General features: G+C 40.6%; 2 protein-coding genes and 1 long non-coding RNA gene across 4 annotated transcripts in view; 2 read left to right on the top strand and 1 right to left on the bottom strand.

The window, feature by feature from the left end:
• Window positions 1-3,344: 3,344 nt before the first annotated feature.
• On the top strand, window positions 3,345-8,099 carry zgc:194312 (uncharacterized protein LOC794943 homolog). The gene is made up of 2 exons (XM_024288232.2): window positions 3,345-4,521; window positions 6,773-8,099. The coding sequence occupies exons 1-2, from the start codon at window positions 3,581-3,583 to the stop codon at window positions 6,879-6,881; spliced, it is 1,050 nt and encodes a 349-aa protein (XP_024144000.1). The 5' UTR covers window positions 3,345-3,580; the 3' UTR covers window positions 6,882-8,099.
• A 709-nt stretch (window positions 8,100-8,808) lies between these two features.
• Window positions 8,809-11,465, top strand: LOC112156049. The gene is made up of 2 exons (XR_004949578.1): window positions 8,809-9,147; window positions 10,437-11,465. It is a non-coding gene; the product is annotated as an uncharacterized LOC112156049 (long non-coding RNA).
• Window positions 11,013-23,213, bottom strand: part of acadvl (acyl-CoA dehydrogenase very long chain) — a 14,763-nt gene continuing 2,562 nt past the window's right edge. The window contains exons 4-21 of one of the 2 annotated variants that reach the window (XM_024288183.2): window positions 22,244-22,315; window positions 21,025-21,097; window positions 20,868-20,932; window positions 20,656-20,790; window positions 19,634-19,778; window positions 19,306-19,435; window positions 19,078-19,203; window positions 18,801-18,999; window positions 17,193-17,297; window positions 16,444-16,530; window positions 16,233-16,295; window positions 14,144-14,245; window positions 13,967-14,064; window positions 13,604-13,676; window positions 13,457-13,529; window positions 13,117-13,189; window positions 12,961-13,036; window positions 11,013-11,942 (exon numbers count right to left, since the gene is read on the bottom strand). In XM_024288183.2, the coding sequence (XP_024143951.1) occupies window positions 11,805-11,942; window positions 12,961-13,036; window positions 13,117-13,189; window positions 13,457-13,529; window positions 13,604-13,676; window positions 13,967-14,064; window positions 14,144-14,245; window positions 16,233-16,295; window positions 16,444-16,530; window positions 17,193-17,297; window positions 18,801-18,999; window positions 19,078-19,203; window positions 19,306-19,435; window positions 19,634-19,778; window positions 20,656-20,790; window positions 20,868-20,932; window positions 21,025-21,097; window positions 22,244-22,315 (1,833 nt within the window). In that variant the 3' untranslated portion in view covers window positions 11,013-11,804. The remainder of the gene's footprint in view (window positions 11,943-12,960; window positions 13,037-13,116; window positions 13,190-13,456; window positions 13,530-13,603; window positions 13,677-13,966; window positions 14,065-14,143; window positions 14,246-16,232; window positions 16,296-16,443; window positions 16,531-17,192; window positions 17,298-18,800; window positions 19,000-19,077; window positions 19,204-19,305; window positions 19,436-19,633; window positions 19,779-20,655; window positions 20,791-20,867; window positions 20,933-21,024; window positions 21,098-22,243; window positions 22,316-23,213) is intronic. The other variant, XM_024288184.1, reaches the window with a different exon arrangement.

Below are 23,213 nucleotides of genomic sequence, written 5' to 3'. Positions count from 1 at the left end.
AATCATGAATGAAACAAAACATACCTCCAAGATCAACATAAAGTTGAGTGTCATCAGCATAAAGTATGATATCTCTAAGATTTATCATCACAGATAAAACAAACAGAATCTCTTCCTTCAAGGTGAGATCTGACCTTTCTGTGGACTGTAGTGGATCATCTCATTGGGGGACAACTGGGGCCGCGAAACGAGCCAGAGGCAAGGTCCACTGCCAAGAAGGCATGGATAAATAAGTGAAACATAAACAATAAATAAAGAAACAATATGGTGTAGAAGTAGATAAGATACACTTACCACACATATGAAAATGGTACATTCCATTTCAGAGTGTTCCTTGAGATCACCATATAAGCCTCAAGACAAACCAACACATTAACCCACATCTATGCAGGTCAACCATGACATGGAAAATAAACTTAGCTGGAGGAAGTTGTCAGATATTTTCCCAACATTGTTTTTAATACAGCAGATGACTTTTAAAAAACTTCTTTAGCTGCACAAATATCAAGTTAATATTTGTGCTCTTTGCCAACCAAACATTACCCAGCTGATTAGAACTATACACATCAGTGACTCGAAAACACTTCCAGTAAATGTTGACAAGTCGATCATCTGGTTGTCCTGTTGGTTAAGGATAGCTGTCCTTCCTGGTGGTTTTCTGTTGAAGAATGATGCAAATTTAGTTCTCTTAGTTTAAAACATATTTTTAAGTCAGTTGCTAATTGGTTATCCCTTTCCAATGTTCAAATTTATCCCAAAGATTCAAAAGTATTGAGATGAGCCCCCAGTGTGAGGTAGCCTCGGCTAACCTCTGCATTTTTGTTGAATTGGAATTTAGTGAATTTAATGAAAAGTTGGATCAACGTCATACAGATGACTTTAGATCGTCACCGTGACAGACAAATGTAGAATGGACCCAACAGATATATCCACAAGGGTGTTCCCATGTGGCTTCAGGCGACTGTCTGATGGGACAGAAAAAGCCCCCATGAGCCTTAATACCTTATATGTCCGTCTTCACCAAATCTAAGTTTTGAGTAGCAAGTGTTACTGTCTCCCTGCTCCTGCCAGCAAGATCATTTATAACTTAGTTTTTTAGTGGAAAAGTACTGATTAGGTCCTTGAAGCACCCCCGAACTGGTTTGGAGCTCCTTAGGATTCAATAAGAGACATGTATGAATTAATGTGTTAATATTTACATAAAAGTATAAAAAGCTTTAATTTAGTGTAGGAAACTCTTCACCAGAACCATTATTTACCCACTGTCTATGATTTGAACCATACATTTTTAACAAACTGTACTTTAAAGAAATAATATTAACAAATGTTACATTCTTTTAATTCACTGTAGTCCAGGGGTGTCAAACTCAATCGCACAAGGGGCCAAAATCCAATACACACCTTATGTATCAGGCTGAACAGGATAAACATTTATTGAACACTATAAAACTATATTTTGAAAACTTTTAAATTGTAACTTTTTAGCATAATTATGAACTAGATATGCAGCATTACCTGGGATAATGCTAGTGTGAGTGCTGTAAGCTGAATTTGGCTGCTGAAGATGCTAGTGTTGATAGCAGAAGATGCTGAAATTGATAGCTAAAAACGCTGAAGCTGATAGCTGAAAACGCTAAAGCTGATGGCTGACAATGCTGAAGCTGATAGCTGAAAATGCTGAAGCTGATAGCTGAAAACACTGAGGCTGATAGCTGAAAACGCTTAAGCTGATGGCTGAAAACACTGAAGGTGAAAGCTGAAAACACTGAAGCTGATAGCTGAAAATACGGAAGCTGATGGCTGAAAACTCTGAGGCTGATGGCTGAAAACACTCAAGCTGATAGCTGAAAATACGGGAGCTGATGGCTGAAAATACGGAAGCTGATAGCTGAAAACGCTGAAGCTGATGGCTGAAAACACTCAAGCTAATGGGTGAAAACACAGAAGCTGATAGCTGAAAACACTGAAGCTGATAGCTGAAAGCACTTAAGCTGATAGCTGTAAACACTGAAGCTGATGGCTGAAAACACGGAAGCTGATGGCTGAAAACACGGAAGCTGATGGCTGAAAACACTGAGGCTGATGGCTGAAAACACTGAAGCTGATGGCTGAAAACACTGAGGCTGATGGCTGAAAACACTGAAGCTGATAGCTGAAAACTCTGAAGCTGAAAGCTGAAAACACTGAGGCTGATGGCTGAAAATGCTGAGGCTGATAGCTGAAAACACTAAAGCTGGTAGCTGAAAACACTGAGGCTGATAGCTGAAAACACTGAAGCTGATAGCTGAAAACACTGAGGCTGATGGCTGAAAACACTGAAGCTGATGTCTGAAAACACTGAAGCTGATGGCTGAAAATGCTGAGGCTGATGGCTGAAAATGCTGAGGCTGATGGCTGAAAACACTGAAGCTGGTGGCTGAAAACGCTGGAGCTGTAAGCTGAAAACGCTGAAGCTGAAAGCTGAAAACACTGAGGCTGATGGCTGAAAATACGGAAGCTGATAGCTGAAAACGCTGAAGCTGAAAACACTGAGGCTGATAGCTGAAAATACGGAAGCTGATAGCTGAAAACGCTGAAGCTGAAAGCTGAAAACACTGAGGCTGATGGCTGAAAATACGGAAGCTGATAGCTGAAAATGCTGAAGCTGATAGCTAAAAATGCTGAAGCTGATATCCAGCTAAAATATTAGCTAAACTCCAAAATAGCCTAAAAAATATTAGTAAATGACAAAATAATCCAAAAATCTAGCAGAACGCCAATTTTTATAAAACTTTAAAACCGTAATTTTTTAACATAATTATGAAAGATAAAAGGTGGGAATATTATTCCAGAATAAATCAAGTTAAACCTTAAATAACTTTCAATATTTTACTCTTCATAAAAATATATTTTGTCAAAATTAAACAAGTTAGAAATGATAACAAACATGAATTATTCTCACCATAAACTTGTGAAAATTAGTTAAACTTTTTCCCGCCAAAAGTGTTTTTGAGGTGTCACAGGGGCAGCCATTTTGAAATGAGCCGGAAAATGTCCCTCAACTGCCCCTAGTGGAATGACGATGAACTACAGGACAACAAACGAGGACCAAGTTTATACTATGGGGATTTTCAAAGACATTTTTGAAGCACCTCTATTTTAAACCTCACCTTTTACTATTAAGGCATTTTTATGTCTGATTTGACCAACTTTAAAGGGAACCATGTTTGTTTTTCTGTCTTCTTGTTGTTCTTCTTTTTTCTCAAACTTCTTAAAGTTTTTTCAGGCACAGCAGACGTGAGTTTTCTTCTCTTTCAGACTAAAATGTTTTTTGAATTCAAAGCAGATGAGGGTTTCTTGGTTTTGGTGAGGCTGTTAAGACATCAGCAGAAGTGAAAGAATGAAGGTGTGTACTTGTGTCTGTGTGTGTGGGGGGGGGGTGCACGAGGGAGGCAGGGGAAGGAGACACAGAGGACGTCTGAGTCAGTCTTCTGTCGGAGCGCAGACGGAGAGGACCATGCTGCGCGTAGCCCTCCTTCCCCACCAGCTCCACAGCCTCCTCCATCCATCCACGAACCCCGCCGAGCCCAGCTGAGGAACAATGTTCTCCAATGGCACCACCAACTCCACAGAGGACTACTCCGTCGTGCGCTTTTACGTCTCCACCGCCTCCTTCTCGCTGCTCCTCTTCTTCAACCTCATCATCAACTGGACCATCGTGCGCGCGGGGAGCCTGCGCGGCCAGGCCCGCTTCGTGCTGATCTTCCACCTGCTGGTGTCCGCGCTGGTCCACATGGGCACCAACAGCGTCTTCTACTACCAGATCCACGTGAGCGCGCGGCCCAGCCCCCCCGCGTGCCGGGCGATGATCACCCTGCTGATCAGCAGCGCCTCCAACATCCTGCTGACGCTCACCGTCATGGCCCTGGACCGCTTCTGCGCCGTGTGCCACCCGCTGCGCTACAGCGCCTCCTTCGCGGCGGGCCGCTGGCCCTGGCTGCTGGGGCTGCTCACCTGGACGGTGGCGCTGCTGATCCCGCTCAGCCTGCTGGCGCAGCCGAGGACGACGCACGACCCGCCAGAGGACGGCTCGTGCGGGAAGGAGCAGCTGACGGGAGGCAAGCGCGAGAAGATGGTCTTCATCAGCGCGTGCACGCTGGTCATCCTCTACACGTACGTGCGGATTCTGCGGGAGGGGAGGCGGCTCGGGGTGCTGAACCGGCGCAACCGGGCCGGATGCAGAACCATCGCGCTGCACGGCACCCAGCTGGCTCTGTGCATCCTCCCCAACTTTGTGAACTTCGTGCTGGGAACTCTGAGACAGCACAAACTCATCCAACAGAAAACCAAGGACCTGTCCGCCGTGGTGGTCTTCGCCTTCTTCAGCTTGGCGCAGTGCATTGCGGCGGTTGTTTACGGATTGCGCAAAGAGGAACTCCTGGAGCATCTGGATCACAGGTTCCCCTGCTGTTCCCGCTATCTGAAGGCTGTCCTGGGGTGGACCGTGCGCGCCAACTGGTCACAAGCGCAACACAGATCAAGGTGGGTGTTTGATTCCATGCGTAATTACGCACGAGGTGCTCAAAATATACCCGGAAAATGTGAACCAAACAGGTGCACAACTGTTTGCTGATAATACTATTATGATATAATATGAAGTGTAGAGTAAAACTCTGAAGTGAAATTCAAAGAAAATTGAAGATGGTTAAGGGGAAATGAAGTTTTTCATGATTTTCTGTTTGAAATTTGACCCTGAGGATTTTCAAGGCTGTCCTGGAGAACAAGTTTCAGTTTATTTCTGAAATGATTCAAGGGTAATCCGTTCAGAAATGTATCAAAATGCAATTTTATGCAAAAAAAATCACTTCACTGCTTAATTTATTAGGCCAAACTCATTAACAATTTGGGTAAAAATGTGACAAACTTTTTACAATAAGCACAAAATTTAATTTGCATGTTTCACCCATGTATTACATTGAAAAATAATTACAGGTTTTATATATATAAATGTGTGGAGCTTCAAGTATAAGAACTTGTGTTTTTCGTAAAATTTCAAAATTTCACACTTTCATCAGTTTTGTATCCTCCATGTTTTTTTTATTCACAAGCGCTCATCTTAATGTTTTCATAAAACGTAAAGCAAATAGAATTTAAGCTCCAAGCAGCCCCCCCCCCCAGCTGCCACACCCCCCCTCACTCTCCCCTTTTACCTTCAGTGTCGCATATGACTAATTCATGAAAAATACCTTTTTTTCCAAAATGGCGGCTTTTTCTTGGTTTTATCTCCATAGCAACCATTTTATTTTTGGGTCTCCTGGGGTTGATAAAAAGATCTATGTAATTTTTAGAATAATCGACAAAAGTATTTTTTAAAATTTCCTTGGCAACTGAAGTTTTTGTTAACCACTGCCACAATCCTAATATGTTTATGTTGTATTCCGTATCGTTTTGTTCATCTTGAGCCAGGGATTCATGTATTATATTTTTACAATGTTCCGCTTAAAAATATGCGTCAATCTACAAACTTTATTTTGAATATTTTTCCCCCAGTATTTTTGGAAGTTAGGAGGAGGACTTACAATGTGTAGCTGGTACTCAAGTTGATGTTTTCTTTTAAAGATGGCAGCCAATTCCTGAGGTCAAAGATAAAAAAAAAAAAAAAACGTTGGTTGTGGATTTAACCTGGTGGCCTGTGTGTGAAATTTGGTGAAAAGTTTCCTTTTATATTGTGCGAAAATGTAAATAAATCACCTAATTTTACACTTTGCCACAAAACGACAGTTGAGCCGTAGGTCGTGTGGCCATCCTATAATAATTTCAAAACTTCCGTTACCCAACCCAGTTTTGGTTTTGTAAGTGGGTTTTGAAATGGATAAAAGATTTCATTGTTCAATATGTCAAAAAAAAAAGAAAAAAGAATTGGTGGTGTTTGAAAATTTTGGAAAGTTTTTGAGTACGGGAGAGAGGAAATTCTCTGCAGCTAGAAAGAAGAATTATGAAAACAATCTGTGACCGCTGTGGGACATAATGTCACTATAACAGCTCATAAAGTAATATATGCAGGGGTGTTGCCAACAATTCTGGGGGTACTGGGCAAAAATATCCCTATAGGGCCCCCCTCCAACCCCCATTAATCACACTTACATAATAAGTAACCTAATTGCATAAAACTTAACCCATATAAATATGTTACATCACAATGTAAATATTGAAAAAGTGCATTTCAGTAGGTGTCATGACCGGTTTTTATTATTTTTTTAACCACTATGGCTTACCACCAGGTTGCAAACTCCTCATATTATCGTGGGTTTGTAAGTAGGTCAGCATTTGCCTGTTTAACATCTGGATTTCATTTCTTCATAGTTTGATGAGTTTCTCCAAATAAAATTATCATCAGATGTTGAACTATCTGGATAATTCCACAGACGTGAATATAATAAGAAGTAAGTCCACTTGTTGAGAGAGCCGTTTTTGAGGTCTTTTCGCCGTTTGTGGCTCAATGACGACAGGTTGCCAGGCTACAGAGGACCCCCAGCACCACCTTCACCACACTGGATTAGATCCAGTTTATGTACGGATAAACAATAACAAGTTCAATGATGACAGGTCTTCCTTTACTCTCTTTTCTAATGTAGTCAATAAATATTAGTGAAACGATTACACAAATGAGTAATGCTAAGATGAAGTGTGAAACCAATGGATTTGCGTAAGACTCTGACTAACACTTTCCTTTTCAGCGGTTTGATTGACCACAAGAGACGAGCTCATCGTTAACCTTTCTTTGATTCCCTAGGGAGCGAACGCTGACGACTCTCACCATCATCTCCGAGGAGATCACACACGTAGACAGAGACGAGGACGAGGAGGAAACAGTCGTAGCCGGTCAGCCGTCCCTCACATGACTCCCTTTCATGCTAAGGAATCACAGTCGATGCCTCATGGGAAAACATGAACTATCAGTGGAATATCTGGATACGGACCACGTTGGGACTGGGACCTTTTGTCTTTTATTGTAATTATTAACTTGGTCCCTCCTGTGGACTTTTTATTGTAAATATTTAAATTATTGATGTGATAAGATGTATTGGCAAGAGTTTGGCGATACTCTTTGTGTCCCAAGAGAGTACCAGACAATATTTCACTATTTTTTTAAATTATGACTTCAGAATTATCTTAATATTTTTAATTTTTCACAAAAGTAAAATTGTAAAATACATGTTATTTAATTATCTAAACATAAAGCATTGCAACTGTATCTCATGTACAATTTGCTTTTACCCACAAAAATTCACAGTGCTTTTATTTTGGTAATTTAAGGAACGATTAAGTGGAAAACAAAAGTAAGGTCCAATCTGAATTCTTCACCCTTTCCCTTCCTGTTCTTTTAGCCCTCCAAACTTAGAGTTATGGGAAAATTGTGTCTCAGAATTCAGACGTCAGTGTTGTTCGATCTCACAAATAATAGCCGGTCTGTTACCGGTCAGATTAAAAATACATTTCCAGACACACTAAAATGCTCCTTCAAATGGAAGGAAAGAGAGAAGGAAAGAATTCAGATTGAACTACTCGTTTGCTTTTAAATAATTCATAAATATCTCCTTAACAGTATTTTAAATCAAGTATCGCCTCATAAAATATCGCGATATTTCACTGTATCGATATTTTCTTGCACCCCAAATTCAAACCCAATAAAATCGTGGCACTCGTAGGATTTATTAAGCCTGAAACGACGGAGAATGTTCAGAAAAATCTACTGTGAAGCTGAGCTGACAATGCAAGTAGTCTTTCAGACAATTTTGTTCCCTTTTTTTCTTTTTTTTTCAGATGTTTTTTTCCTCTTTCAGAAACACTGCATAGAAAAATGTCCTAAACGGAGTGTTTGTCGCAAAGTTCTGGGAACTCCGAGAACCACAACTACCTAAATTTGCAGTTTCTATTTCTGCATTTCTTCTTTTAGGCAGCTATGCTAAACGGCACGTATTGAATTGAATGTTGCTTCATTTGCATTGGACTCTTTGAGCTGCATGTATTATATAACCTGCTGTAAAAATAAATTATTGCCTTTTGCATGAAGAAGACAAAGTTTCTGAGCTTTAACTGAAGATTTTATTTAAAAAAAAGATTTTGTGTTTGCCTTGAAACAAATACGAAATAAAACCTCTTTGTTGAGTTTAATTTCTCTACTTTTATTTCATTGAGTGGACTTACACTGAACATATTTTTATGCGTTTTTATGTTTCCTTTTTTTAGAATGGAACATTTTTATGTGGAGTTTCCCAACTATTTATAAAAAACGGAAATATTTAGCAACAAAACTGGACAGAAAATGGAATAATTTACATTTTAACATGTTTGACTTATGTCTGAAATGGTTATATTAGCTGCATGTCCACCGTAGAGATCTAAAAAGAAACTCTAGAACTCGCATTAAAGGATTTTTTAAAATAATCTATTTGTATGCCAAAGCTGTAAATAAGTATTTGTTAATATTTGGTGCAGTAGCTTTTGGTTTCGAGTACTCAGGTCAAAAGTTTCCTGTAGTTTTTCACCAGGTTTCCATACACTCTAGGAGGGATTTTGGCCCACTCCTCCACACAGATCTTCTCTAGATCAGTCAGGTTTCTGGGGCGTCGCTGAGAAACACAGAGTTTGACCTCCCTCCAAAGATTTTCTTCGGGGTTTAGGTCTGGTTAGGCCACTCCAGATCCTTGATATGCTTCTTACGGAGTCAATCCTTGGTTTTCCAGGTTTCAGGTTATTGTCACGTTGAAAGACCTATCCACAACCCGTATTCAGTGTTCTCCAAAATCTCACAATACACGACCCCGGTCATCCTCTGCTAAATACAGTGCATTCATCCTGTTCCATGTGCAGAAAAAGCCCCCATAGCATGATGCTACCACCTCCATTCTTTTTCCTCCAAACACGACAAGTGGAATTAAGACCAAAAAGTTCTATTTTGGTCTCATCTGATCACATGATTTTCTCCCATGATTCCCCTGGATCATCCAAACGGCCAAACTTAAGGACATGTGCTGGAGAACCTTCCGGAAAACCAGCAGTAACCATGGAAACGGCGGTCCCAGCTCTTTTCAGGTAATTGAGCGGCTCCTCTCATGTAGTTCTGGGCTGAATCCTCACCTCTAACGGGATCAGTGAGACCACTAGGTGAGATCTTACATGGAGACCCAGTCCGAGTCATATTTAGCTTCTTCCACTTTCTAATCAGGGGAACTTTTTTCACCAAGCTGCTTGGCAATTAGCACTTTCCAACATTGTGGAGGTCTATAATTTTGTCTCTGGTGTCTTTTGACAGCTCTTTGGTCTTCTAGTAGTTGGAGTCTTAGTGACTGTCTGAGGTGGACAGGTGTCTTTAACCACCTCAAACAGGTGCTTCTAATTTAGGATAATACATGGAGGTGGACTATTTAAGGGTGAACAGGTCCTTCAAATACTTATTTCCAGCAGTAACATACCAATTTTTTTTTGAAATCATACAATAGTTTTTTTTAGGTTCTGTCTCTCACAGTGGACATGCAGAGGAAAATTTCAGACCCGTCACGATTTCTAAGTGGGAGAAATCACACTAATTTTTAAATTACTTTCAAAAGATAAATAAATAAAATAAGGTTAAAATGCTTATTTTAAGTAAAATAGTATAAAGTTCTGGCAAATTAATTCCCCTTTTTGTTTTTTAAAATTCAGTTTATATAATTTTTTTTCAAAGTTAAGCAAATCTTAGCTAAAAACTGCTAAAATGTAACAAAGGAGGCTAACAAGTATCTACTTCATCTAAATAAACATTTTCTATTCAGTACAAATATTACATTGTTCTCCAGTTTAGCTCAAGTTGCTAAAACGTGTAGAGAAGTGAAAAGAAAAAAAAAAACCCTTACATCAACGTGAATGTAACCACCAGAGATTATGATGAAACAGTACAAGGTCATGACTCACTGTAGTAAAACCCGCTTTTTAAGGAGTCTATTTAAGTAAACCACAAGTATAATTGTCTATAAAAGTGAGACAGTGAACTTGACATTTACTTTTTATATTCTATTGTAAATTTAAACTAGTTAGTTAACTATACTTACACAGCCTATAGTACATTAGCTATACTCAAGTATACTTACATAGTCTATAGTACACTAGCTGTACTTGATAAAATAAACTTTAAATGTTCGACTTTTATCTTAAATTGTTCACATTTTTAGAGCACTCTATCATTACTTTATTCAAAAATCGCATCTCCAAACATCTAATATTAACTTAAATCTGTGAAATAATGAAACTTAAATTATTTTCATCTTTTCGTCAACTTGCTGAGTCAGATTTGAGTAACAAAGCTGTTAATTGCCTCAAGTAAGATTGACAAATTTACAATTAAAAGATAATTTAATCCCTAATCTGGTTGAAAATGATAGTTTTGTCTGTAATCTATTTGTCGTTTTCATACACAGAATGTCCCTCATGTGACAAACGCAGCAGGTGGAAGATTCTGAAAGCGACTGTTTCTGCTTTTGCCATCACAAATAGAACCGGTAATGTATGAAAAAAAATGTTTTTCCTTCTTATGCTGCAGTTTTTAGGCTCTAAACTCATCAAACACTAGGCTTGATTTCTGGTATCAACCAGTTTGGTGTAGTCAAATGTCATTTCCTGTTTGCTGAACACCCTCGTCCAGGCTCACTCTTGCTTTCCCACAGATTTATTTTGCACGCGATGGGGAAATTCTCAGGGTTTCAGTCTTCAGCGGCTCCTCAGGCCCCAGCACTCATCTCAGTCTCACACCATCAGAGGCCTCACTTGGTGAGGTGTCATACACGCCGAGCGAAGGAAGGGGTTTTTTTTCCTTCTATCGTGCTTCGCCACAATGCAGTACACCCAGCAGCCTCAGACTCATGAAGCGTTTACCGGCATGCCTGCAGAGCGTTTTACTGTGGAAGAGTTGAAAAGAGCAGAAGTAAAACCAAAACTTTAGGTAGTGGTGAAAACAGAAGCAGGAAGTGAAAACAAAAAACAAACAGCAGCTCTGATAACACTTGAATCAACTTTATTGCCAGAATCGACTCCAAATATATGAACTTAGAAACGTTCAACTTTAGAAGGTAACTTTGACAAAAGAAAAAGTTCAACAAGTATTGAGTGATCTCCTAAAAGCAACAGGTTTTCAAATATATACACAGATGATAATAATCCTTAGATTTAATCACAAGATTAAGTGCTTCATTCCCTAAAACTACTAGATTAATGGCAAATTTGGAGACTACATTTACAGACGTGTGAGCTTCTAAAGAAACATTAGCACCTCACGTTATGGTTTCATTCAGCCCGGCGCCCCATCACGCCGTTTCTAAGGGTTACCGTGAGCTTAAAGGCATTTATGTACATAAAGCAAAGATACAATCCGTCCCCCTTACTTTTTTATCAGTTTCTACTTTCAGAGTTGCATTGATCGTGTCGTGTGTGTTAAATTAAAAAAAAAAAAAGGCATCATAACATTTTTCAGAATCCAGAAATTCTTAGCTACAGTCAGTAAGCGGCCCGTTTACGATCTGATATTCGGGCTCGTTTTTAGACGAAGGCGGATTTAAATAAATAAACGACAAATAAGAAAACACGCAGTAAATTGATGACAGCTGAAACACAACAGGAGGTCATAGCTTCTGTGTGTGAAAATGGCGTCTTTTCATCGCTCCGCCTTGTTTATTGGAAGCTGAATGTGGTACGGCGGGGTAAGGAAACCCCGATGCTCCACAGTCTGACCAGACTCAAGAATACTGAGAGGGGGTGGGACATATGAACAAAAGTGTGATAAAATTAGGCATTTAAAAACCCAAAGGATGAGGAGAGACCACGCCCCCGTTCTCCACCACGGCGGCAGAGATGGCCCGCATGTTGTTGAAGGTCTGCTTGGACTGACCGGAGCGCAGGAACTTGATGTCGTGCAGGATTCTGTCGTAAGCCTGAAGGAATAGGAGAAGATTAAAAGCTGCACCTGAAAGGGGGTTTATACAAATATACACCTCCTGTGTCAAAAGATTCATGACCTCCTAGTGTATCATTGAAATGAGTCCAACACTAGAGACCTTCAGCTCTTATATGTTTACCCAGCTGCTGCATAGGACAAGAAAAAAAGTTAGCCTCAAATACCAAAGGGGGTTTATACAAGTATACTCCTCCTGTGTCTAAAAGATTTATTTTAACAGTAAAATTTGTTCTACACAACAAATCTTTAGCACTTATCTGTATACTCAGCTGTTGGACAGAACAAGTAAAAAAAAATGTTTGTCTTAAATACCAAAGGGGGTTTATACAAGTATACACCTCCTGTGTCTAAAGATTCACAGAACTTTATTTTAACAGTAACATTTGTTCTACACAACAGATCTTTAGCACTTACCTGTACACTCAGATGTTGGACAGAATAAGTTAAAAAAAAATGTCTTAAATACCAAAGGGGGTTTATATAATTATACCCCTTCTAATAGAAATTTATTGTAGCAGTAAAACGTGTTCAACACAAGAGGCCTTCAGATTATATCTGTATGCTCAGATATTGGACAGAGCAAGAAAAAACAAATAACACAAAGCTCTACATCTTAAATACTAAAGGGGGTTTATACAAATATACACCTCCTGTGTATGAAGATTCACAACTCCCTATTGCAACAGTAGCATCTGTCCAACACTAGGGGGCTTGATTTTTTATTTTTTCCTATCCTGCACCATAGGATGACCCAGACCTAATCAAGCCCATTGCATCATGGAGCACAGGTGGGGGTCACGTATTATATGTTTGTTATTCAAGCTAAAACACCTTTTCCAATTTTCTCTTCTTAAAAGTAAAACTGTCAACATGTTTTAACATCAGCTCCAGATGAGGGAAGCGCGGTTGAGCCATTGTTACTTCCTTCCTCCCTTTTATGACTCAACACTCAGAAACCGTGAGAGCGCACACGGTGGGAAAGCGGGCCGTCTCACCTCCGAGCACCAGGTCTCACACAGCATCTTCTCGTGCTGAGCCGACGGCAGCCCCTGACTCAGGGAGCGGGAAGCCCTGTGGAGCAAACCCAAGCACAGTTCAGCTCAGGAAGAAGGGGAGGAGCTGAGTGGGAGTGGGTGGGGTTTGTCACATACCTGGACAGGACCACCACCATGGCGTACAGGTCAATGGCGCAGTCTGCAACCCTCTTCAGAACAAACTGCTCATCTGATGAAGGAGGACATATTTATGTAGTATTTGAAAGTAGTGTTTGAAAACGATTGTGACATTCAAAAAAAGTGTGCGGGCTCAAGCTAGCTGCTCCACTCAGAGGTGAATTTCTAATGAACTCCTGCTGCTCTGCAGAAACTATGTCCTAGATAATGACAGTTTTTGGGATTTTATCTAAAAACAGCCTAACGGAGAAGATTTAAAAAAAAAATGAAGTAAGACTTTAATTTGAAATGATTTTTATGCTCCAAAATCCAGAATTACCGATGATCTTCTTGCCGTGTTTCACCAGCAGCTGCTCGATGACCGCTCCGAATTCCTCGATGGCTTTAACCGTCTGAAAAACAAAGTGATCAGTCCGATGCGTCCATCGCACCTCAGATAATAAAGAAAGAAGTGAAATAATCTTACCAGATCGCTGCTCTGAGCCAGGTCGGGATGCACGCTTCCCTGCAGCGTCAGCCCCGTGCTCAGACCCGCCTTTCTGAAACACAGACGGGACCACCGTCAGTCATTTCCACACGGAGCAGCTTTTAAAACGGAAAAGCCACAACGAACAGAAATGGGGTTGAAGTGAAGAACATCTGGCGCTCTCCGTTTGAGGTAAACAGAGACGAAAAGCTAAAAAGAAGGTGACAAATCAGCTGCATGGAAGAACTTCAGAGGGTGACATTAAACGCTACAGGAAGTGTTCTTTCAGCAGACAGGAAGTAGTGAGGATCACGAAGACACACTTGTGTTCAGGTGTTTTGTCACTAGAGAAAACAGATCAACCTTTTGGCTCTCTTTGTGATCTCTCCTGCGAGAAGGCCGGCGTTCCCGATGGGATTCTTCAGGGCTTTCTGTAAACTCTTCAGGTGGTTGCCGGCATTCTGAAAGGAAGCGGCGATTAGAAATAATACGCATTATAAAAATTATATGTTGAAGGAGCAGAAAAGCCAAAAATATTACCTGGAAACCATTTAGAGCCACGAAAAGCCGGAGGATGTCGTTTGTGCCCTCGAAAATTCGGAAGATCCTCAGATCCCTCATCACCCGCTCCACTCCGGAGTCCTGCGGAGCACACAGACGAGCGGCTCCATCAGGTGCATAAAGCAGCCTCATATCTGAGAGGATCAAACTCCTTAGGGGTGTTTCCCTCTTCACGAGCAGCTGTTTTCAGGTGGGATCTGCTCTGGATTCAGGACTTCGGCTCCACCGCGGTGGAGTCCCGTGGGTGTTGTTCCACCCGTGACCACAGTGGCACAGATGCATGATTTATTTTAAGTAGAGCATCCGTCGGAACACAACTACGCCAACGTGTTTTCACTCCTGTGAACTAAAACCCCAAAACAAAACAAACCCTCTACAGATGTTCCTGTGTGGGAGCGTGCTGCACGCTGCAAGACAGCAACCCCCAAACCACAGACTGAGCCCCCCTGAGCCCGGGCTGCGGTCAGACTCTCAGGACCTTTACTCTAAAAGACTGAGCGCCTAACGCCGGAGTCGAACACGGCGGGTTGCAAGGCCTGCAGCCGAGGATCCACCGCCACCACTGCAGCAGCAGGAAGTGCTCTCCTCCATCCAGTCATTCGAATCGGGTCGGCAGAAGTCCCCTTTTCTGCTCGGCTCTGTTTGACTTTCCACCACGCCCTCTTTCGCACAGCGGCGCCGATGTTTGCAGACGAGAAAGCAGCAGAGCTGTTACGGGAAAACAAGCGGAGCGGGCCAACTGGTTGCTCACCCGTTTCTTCTCCAGTTCTTCAAGAAGTTTTGTTTATTTTTATACAAAACTTCATTTATAACTAAATCTTTGCACTGAGTGAAATCTGATATTTTAAAAGGTGGTCAGTTACAGACCAAACTGGAGTAGAACTTTATTATTAATACCTTTTTAGTCTTGCAAACCTGTTTGAATCGCCCTTCACCCCCCTTCTGCCTCTCCCACATTGGTCAGGGGGAGACAAAAACACATCAAAATGCCGGCTTTTCTGTCGGTTCATCTCCATAGCAACCATTCAATTTTTTGGTCACTTGGAGGTGACAAACAAGTCTTTATCATTTTTAGAATAATCAGCAAAAGTACATTTAGAGATTTCCTTAGCAACAAAAGTTTTTGTTATCCATGCCGAAATTCCTAATAGGTTTAGTTTGTATGCTGTACCATTTCGAGCCAGGGATTCATGTCTAATATCCTTTTGTGGGTGGGTCTTACTGATGCAATTCAAAATATACAAATTTTAATCCAGTATTTAGGATTTTTCTGATGGTTCTTGGGGAGTTTGGAGGGAACTAAAGGTTTTTTTTTCCCCAAAATGGTGGCTTTTTTCATTGCTTATATTACCATAGCAACCATTCGATTTTTTGCTCCCCTGGGGGTGACGATCAGATCTATATAATTTTTAGAGGAATCAGAAAAAGTACATTTTTTGGATTTCCTTAGCAACAGAGGCGTTTTTTGTGTTAGCTATGCCCACACTCCTAATATAGTCATATTATACAGCATATCATTTCATTCAGTTCGAGCCAACAATTTGCATTCAATTTTTACAAGATTCTGATTTAAAAAAAAAAAAAATGCAAGCAACAGAAGAATGCCACTTTTGCTAGCTCACCATGCTAACAGCATTAAAGCATTTAAAAACTTTAAAACCAAAATGAATCGGTTCTCAATGAAGCTTGAGGAGTCAGGAGGTGACAAATCAAAGTCCCCCGGAGGAGTTTAAATATCCAACTAGTATGAAAGGTGATTTTTTTTTTTTTAATTCAAAATGGTGGTTTTAGCGTGAGGTAAGAGAAACAAAAACAGTTGAGGTTGTAGACTCAACCTGGTGCAAAAATCACTGTAACTAAAATTATCTTTTCTCATATCATGCAAAAATGTAAAAACTGCCAAACTTAATTGAGCTTCTGTCCTGGATTACATACACTGTCAATGAGTGATATCCATCGTGAAAGGCTTTAAATCTATAATTTAAATCTGCAAAATCAAAAAGTAGGTCAGTTTTGATTGTTTTAGCCTCTGCGTGCGGTTCTGTAGGTGAAAGTGTAACAAGCCCACCTTCATGAAACCCATGCCGCCCATAATCTGGATGCCCTCGTCTGTCACGGTCCACGCCGCTTCCTGTTGACACACAAAAGTCACAGGCAGTGAAGCCAAACCCAGCAGTAACACCGACCGTCCACTTTGCCGCTCTCCAGATGGTTGGGGAAAGAGCGGCAGGATGACCACAAGAGGAACTACTTCTACAGAGATCTCAAAGGCTCCTTACAGAGGCGAAGATCTTGCTGATGGCCGCTTCGATCTGGAACTCTGCGGCTCCGCTGTCCATGTTCCCGCTGATCATGTAGGCCATGGACTGTAAGCAGAAGCACCAGCGTGAGGTTTATGTTCCTGAGCTTCATGATCACAGACTCCATATGAGGATGATGGAAAACTATGATGGAAAACTGTTAGAAGAAAAGCTGTCACTTTGCTTTACACACAGAAACCTCAAGATATTTCTGTTTCTAAGCTCCGCCCATTATATGATGACATCACAGCAGATATTTTCACATTTTTTCTTTTTACTGAATGTTGAGTCGTTCATCATAATTTGACTCAACTGTCATTCATGTAGAGCGTTATGGAAAAACACTTCCCTCCAGAACAAATCCATGTGCGATAGAAAGCGTAAAGGAAGGGATGATGGGTAATGGGTGCAGGCTTACTCCACATCAACATTCTCGCACACAACTCAGACAAATTTTCAATGAACTGCTGCCGCTCTGCAGAACCTATGTCTTAGAAAACGATTGATTTTGGCTAAAAACGGCATAATAATCAAAATTTAAGAACCACTGGGAACCGAGCATCTTTAATTGGGATTTTTTTTTTCAACTTTTCTTGCAGAAACCAGCTCAGAAAAGCCTCAGAATCAGCAGCTGGTGGTGTTGATCAGCATTACAGGAAGTAACACTCGACAGTAAAACGGCGTGTCGGTTTGGGTAAGATCCATATCGACGGAGGAGCTGGCCTGACCTCTGTGACATAGTGCAGCATGGTCATGCGGGCCACCTTCTCCTGGATGGCTCCGTACGTGTGGATCTTGTTGCCAAACTGGGTTCTGTTCGCCGCATGATCCACCTGAGGAAAAAAAAAAAAAGACCACCAAAATCATTCAAACTGCAAAATGACTCTGCTGTCTAGTTTGTCAACAGAAAGCAGAAGTTTGACTGTGCAACCGCTCACCACCAGCGCTGAGTAAGGAGCTTCACAAGTGTTGTGGTGAACAACAAAACGAGATGCAGAGATAAAAATGCAGAATATTAACAAATTAAGGATATGTTTTTCTAAAAACTGAAGAAATTACTGCTTCTACTTATTAGAATGTATAATTCCAAATAATTGCATTGCTGATTGCAGAATTGAAAAGTGTATTTTGATTGCAGACTTTTAATTTGAAAAGCTGTTTGTTTAAACAAACTATGATCAGTCGTCATTTGAGCAGCAAAATAAGAGCAAGTAATAATTATATTTGTTTTTTCAATAACAAAAATATATTTTTTTCTGACATTATTCTTATAAATCTGACATTTAAGCAGACGTCATCTGTTCTTTTAACTCTGAATATTGTCACAATTTCCTCATTTTAAACTCTCAAGACTTTAAAGAAACGTTTGGTTTATCTAAATAAAAAATCTTTGCTGCCTTTTTTTTTTTTTATAATCAGAGGTGTTGCAATGGTGATGACTTTGGATCCCAGTTTTTGCCGAGTCATGAACAGCAAACAAACATGTTCAACATGAAGGAAGGAAGCTGGGAAAGAACAGAAAAGGTGAGCTAAGTAAAGTAAACACACTAAAGTGTAAAACGAGGTCAGAATCCATCAAAGTGACACGCCCACTTTTATTTCAGTAACGATTTGACTGTGGAATCAGCAACAACCGATGCTGGAGAATTATTTGTTATTTATTTGTGTGTGTTTTTGTGAGTGTGCACATATCTGTATTGATGCATTTGTGTGTGCATATGTGTTGTATGTCTGTATTAATGCGCGAGTATGTATTCTAGTGTGTATTTGTGCATGTGTCCATGTGTTTATGCATATGTACAGTGTGCATCTCTGTGTGTGCATACAGTGTGTATTTGTCTGTGTGTAGTGCTTCAGTGGTTGACTCCGGTCTTGCTTGCAAACTGGTTTCCTTTGTTCTAACTCACCCGAGAAAAAGCTGCACGTGCAGCAGCTCAACTGCACAGCGTTCAGGTCATTTTGAAGTTTGTTTCTAGACGGTTAAAAGTTTTAAAAGCTGAAGATTGATTAAAGTTTTCAAGAACATCAATCCCAAATTGAAAAAATGTAAAGAAATCGATAAAAATTATCAAATTTGCAGGTTTTTCTATTTTTTTTAAACCTCAAACTGCAACATTTCTTTGCATTTTGATGCATTAGATGTTGCTAAAAATACAGAATCATTTCAGTTTGACTTCCTGTGAGAGCTGTACTCTTTGATAGAGTACAGTACATGTTTTTTTTTTTAATAAATAAATGAATAAGAGTGGCTGCAGCTTCAGCAGACTTCACATGAAGGGACTTTCCCTGCAGTGAAACCTCCCACAGCAGAAGCAGAGCGCCTCCCCCGTACTCACAGCTTTGGAAATCACGCCTTTCATGGTGCCGGAGAGGGCGGCCGCCATCCCGAAGCGCCCGTTGTTCAGGATGTTCATGGCCACCTTGAAGCCTCCGCCCACCTCGCCCAGCACGCAGTCGGCCGGCACCCGGACGTTGTCGAAGTAGACCTCGGCGGTGTTGGACGCCTTGATGCCCATCTTCTTCTCTGGAGGACCGCTGGGAGAAAAATGTAACAAATGTTTGAGTCAAAATAAGAGTTTGATGTGAAGAAAGAATGAAAAGAGAAAAGCTCACTGGGAGACTCCTCCAAAGCTCCTCTCCACAATAAAAGCTGTGATCTTGTCTTTCATCTCCCCAGTCTTTGGATCCTTCACAGGCGTCTTTGCAAACACAGTGAAGATTTCTGCCAAACCTCCATTGCTAAAAACACAGAAAACGTCTTAAAATTAAAAGAGGGAAAAAACAAAAGAGTGTTTTGCTGCCCCCTTATGGTCAGAACTGGTATTGCACAGAGGGGCTCACCTGATCCAGATCTTGCTGCCGTTCATGGTGTAGTACTGACCGCAGGGAGACAGGACAGCTGTGGTCTTGATGGAGGCGGCGTCCGAGCCGCTGGCTGGTTCCGTCAGACAGAAGGCGGCGATGTTTTCACCTGGAAACAAACTACCCGTCATCCATCTTTTTACAGATTCTCCTGCTGGCTTATAGACCCTCACACCTTAACATTGGTGGTGCCACAAAAACGGTGAGCAGTATTGGAATTATGCAGCTGCACAGCTTTGAGTCAGATGATTCAAACCGAAACATTCGGATTTATTGCGTTTTCTAGAGAAGTCTCCCGTCTTCTTACCTGTGGCGAGTTTGGGGAGGTACTTCTCCTTCTGGGCTTTGTTTCCGAAAAGCAGAATTCCCTTGAAGCCGATGGACTGGTGCGCCCCCAGAGTGATGCCGACGCCCAGATCCTGGCTGCCAACGATCTCCACCAGCCTAGCGTACTGGAGACAAGACAGGCGAGAAGTATGAAACAGTTTAGAATGAAGCTGCAATCACAACAACTGCAATTTGTTAAACGCGACAGAGACTCCAAGCAGACGTAAGCAGACGTCCTGCGGCGCATTTGAAGCCATCAGATGCAGCGAGCAAAGAATTCTCATCAGGAACTCACCTTTGACCCCTAAAATGACGACGCGATCAACCGTCAGTCCAAAACCAACATGGAGGACAATTTGATGATTCTCCTCCTGAACTTTATGGTATTTCTAGAAAGTGGCTCCGCCCACTTTAAGAACATGCTTTTGGACACGCGTCCAGCACAGAATTCTTCTGTACATTTACTTATAGCTAAACCTGCCGTGTGAATCACGTTAGGAGTGAATGCATCTCAAGGCATTGTGGGATGTGGACCATTTTCAAAATAAAATGTTTCCTGCCATTTCTTCTTCCAATGAATAGAGTTCTGCATCCTGATTGGCTGTTCACCTAGTCAATCAATCTCCTCCACGCCGTGTATCTGTACTTCTAGAGTTTATGAAGAAGAAAAAAAGGATGAAGTCTGTCTGAGAAAAAATGTATAGTTTGTAGTGAGAAGGTTTACAACCTTAAAAAAATCTGGAGGGACCTAGTGTCAGACAAGATGGCACCCAAACACAGCATTTAACTCATCATTAGATGGAAACGAAATTTGCAAAACTATACTAGAAAATTCCTAACCCTAACTGAAAATCTTGATAAAAAATATTTCAATAAGCAAATACAAATCTGCAGATTTCACCTAGTGCAGCTTATTTTTAGAGCACGGTTTCGGCCATAAACGAGGGACCACTGTACCCCATGCAGCTCATTTAGGCTAATGCAGAGCGGCCGGCCACGTACCTGGGTGTTTGACAGGCCGAGGCCGCCCAGGTCGCCCGGCACCTGCAGCCCAAAAGCCCCCATCTCCTTCAGGCCCTCCATGGTGTGGTCCTCCACTTTCTCCAGGGCGTCGTTCTTGGCGGGGTCGTTCACTTCCTGCAGACACAAAACCAAAAAAAATTATACATTTAAGTGTGAACAAAGAAGAGCAGATTTGAACAGGTTGTTCCCACCTCAAAGAACTTGCAGACGGGCCCGACGAGCTCACGCAGGAACTGTTCCTGCTCCTCGTTGAGCGCTGCCAGACAAAAAACATTTACCATCAAACCTGGTCATTATTCAACACAAATAACAGCTGCAGCCAGTGTTTACCAACAGTTCCAGACATACCTTTAGGGAAGGGAAAGACTTGAGACGTGGCGATCTGGCCCTTAAACATGTTGACGGCGAACGATTTGGATTCCTGTGAAACCAAAAAAAAAAACACACTTAACCCCTAAATATACAGTTTTTAATGTATTTTTGAATTAAAAAAAAACTAGTTTTTTGAACAAGGGATGAACAACCTTCTAAAGAACGGTTTAATAATGCAATTAGAATCTCTGCAGAGCAGGAGTCTTGTAAAACTTTATTAGCAAGCGTATGGTGATACAATAAGATATATATCACAATAACCTAAAACAAAATATCACAAATTTTGAAGGCATATGACTTTGAAACACCTTTCACACGAACGTAATTATAGAAAACATTTTTATTGATCATAACAGTAAAGAGATGTGGCGTCTCATCTCTGCAGAACCGTTTCCCCGCCTCCACCCTGGAAGTTTCCGAGCAGCTGACAAGAACGCTTCTATGAATAGAGCAGAGTTCTGCACGTGCAGACACGGAAACTATGTCGAGTGGTTACAGCCCCCCTCCTCCCCGACCCATTTTACCCCACGGACCGGTTCAATGTCAGAACATCTATTCACAGATCAGCCTTTAAGGTCCAGCAGACACAAATATCAAGATTTGACTGATAGAGAAACTGGTACTTTCAAAATATTATAAACAAACCATCATGAATGAAACTTTATTAGCAGCGTTCTTGTAACAGTAGAGTGGGTGTGGTTTGTGGAAACAACCACAACAATAAATTCATTTGTCAAGTTTTGCCCCTTTTTTTGTCTGTTAAGACAGATTTATTTTATTTTGAAGTCCCGTTTCCAATCTTCTTTTCAACGATGTTTGTTTTTAGCTAACTTTGCTAGTGTGGAGATTTCAATTTGGCAGTCGGTGTAGCCGCTTCAAGAAAGTAGCCAGTGCGTTTCTCACACGTGACTGACTCTACATACATCGAGAATGATATAGAAGTGGTTGACAAAATCTGGTAGTTTTTCAAAATAAAATGGCATTCAGTAAAAGATAAAAAAAAACTAAAATAAGATGAGTTGTGTTCTCATTCTGAGCGACTTGGCAGAAAGTGACCAGCAAATTGCTGACTAGTTAACAAAGCCTAACTAGAACTAGAAGCCACTTTTTCCTGATGTAAAATACCCACAACCTAAAACTCCAAAAGAAAACCCTCTGTGCTCATTTGACATGATTATAAGGAGAGGAAACCTACGGCAGTGGCGGCCTTCTTTTCCAGTTTTGGGGCAGCATCGGCGCCGACAGCGGCGGGCTTTTCCAGAACCGCCTGAGGAAAAGCATATTTAAAAAAAAAAGATAAAATACTGTTAGAAGCAGAAAAAACTCAAACTTTCTCCTTAAGCAAAAACTTTCTTTACGGTATTTTGCTTGAAGAGTATTTTTCTGTTTTGATGCTTGAAATAAATTAAATCAGAATTCTAATGCCTCATGAAAAAATAAAGATAAAAAGGTAAAACCTATGCAAAAAAAAAGCAGAAAAGCTGTTTTTTGTTCTCCCTCTCTGAATCAAACCAAATATATATATACATTTTCATTTTGTGCCATCCCTTCAGCTTAATGAGACTCCAGACGTTTATGTTATGTCGCAAATAATTAAAAGTTTCACAGAATTCTCAAATTCTGACCCATCTGCCACATCATCAACAGAATTATTTACAATATACCACAGTTGAATCACTGTAAGATCCTTATCCCTTTTCATTACTCATTAATGCAGGATAAACCCAACAAATATGCATTTTGGGAGTCAGAAATGAAGAGACACAAACATTTTTAGACTAAAATAGTATTAGTTTATCTTAAAAAAACACCAACAATCATTTTTTTAGTATCGTCCTGCAATCTAATAAACAAATAATAAGCCAATATAACAGCAAGAATCAAACATGTACAATAAAAAAACCAAAATAATAAATTTGTCAATGATGCTGACAAATAAAGTTATCTAATTTTGAATGATTTGTCAATAAAATAAATAAATGCAAATGAAGTAGTAATTTCCTGCATTTGTTTGCAGTTTTTTTTTTTCAATTACTTAATAAAATAATAAATTCTGTTACATAAGATAAAGGTGAGGCTGAAGGAGACTGTTTTGACGTGAACTTTAGCCTAAAACAACTGCTGCGTCACTTTTAATGACTGGATCACGTGACCGGTAAACTTTC

Source organism: Oryzias melastigma, linkage group LG18 (genome assembly GCF_002922805.2).
Source record: "Oryzias melastigma strain HK-1 linkage group LG18, ASM292280v2, whole genome shotgun sequence".
NCBI classification, from domain to species: domain Eukaryota; kingdom Metazoa; phylum Chordata; class Actinopteri; order Beloniformes; family Adrianichthyidae; genus Oryzias; species Oryzias melastigma.
The sequence above is the reverse complement of the archived record's forward strand: the minus strand, read 5'-3'. Positions and strand labels throughout refer to the sequence as shown.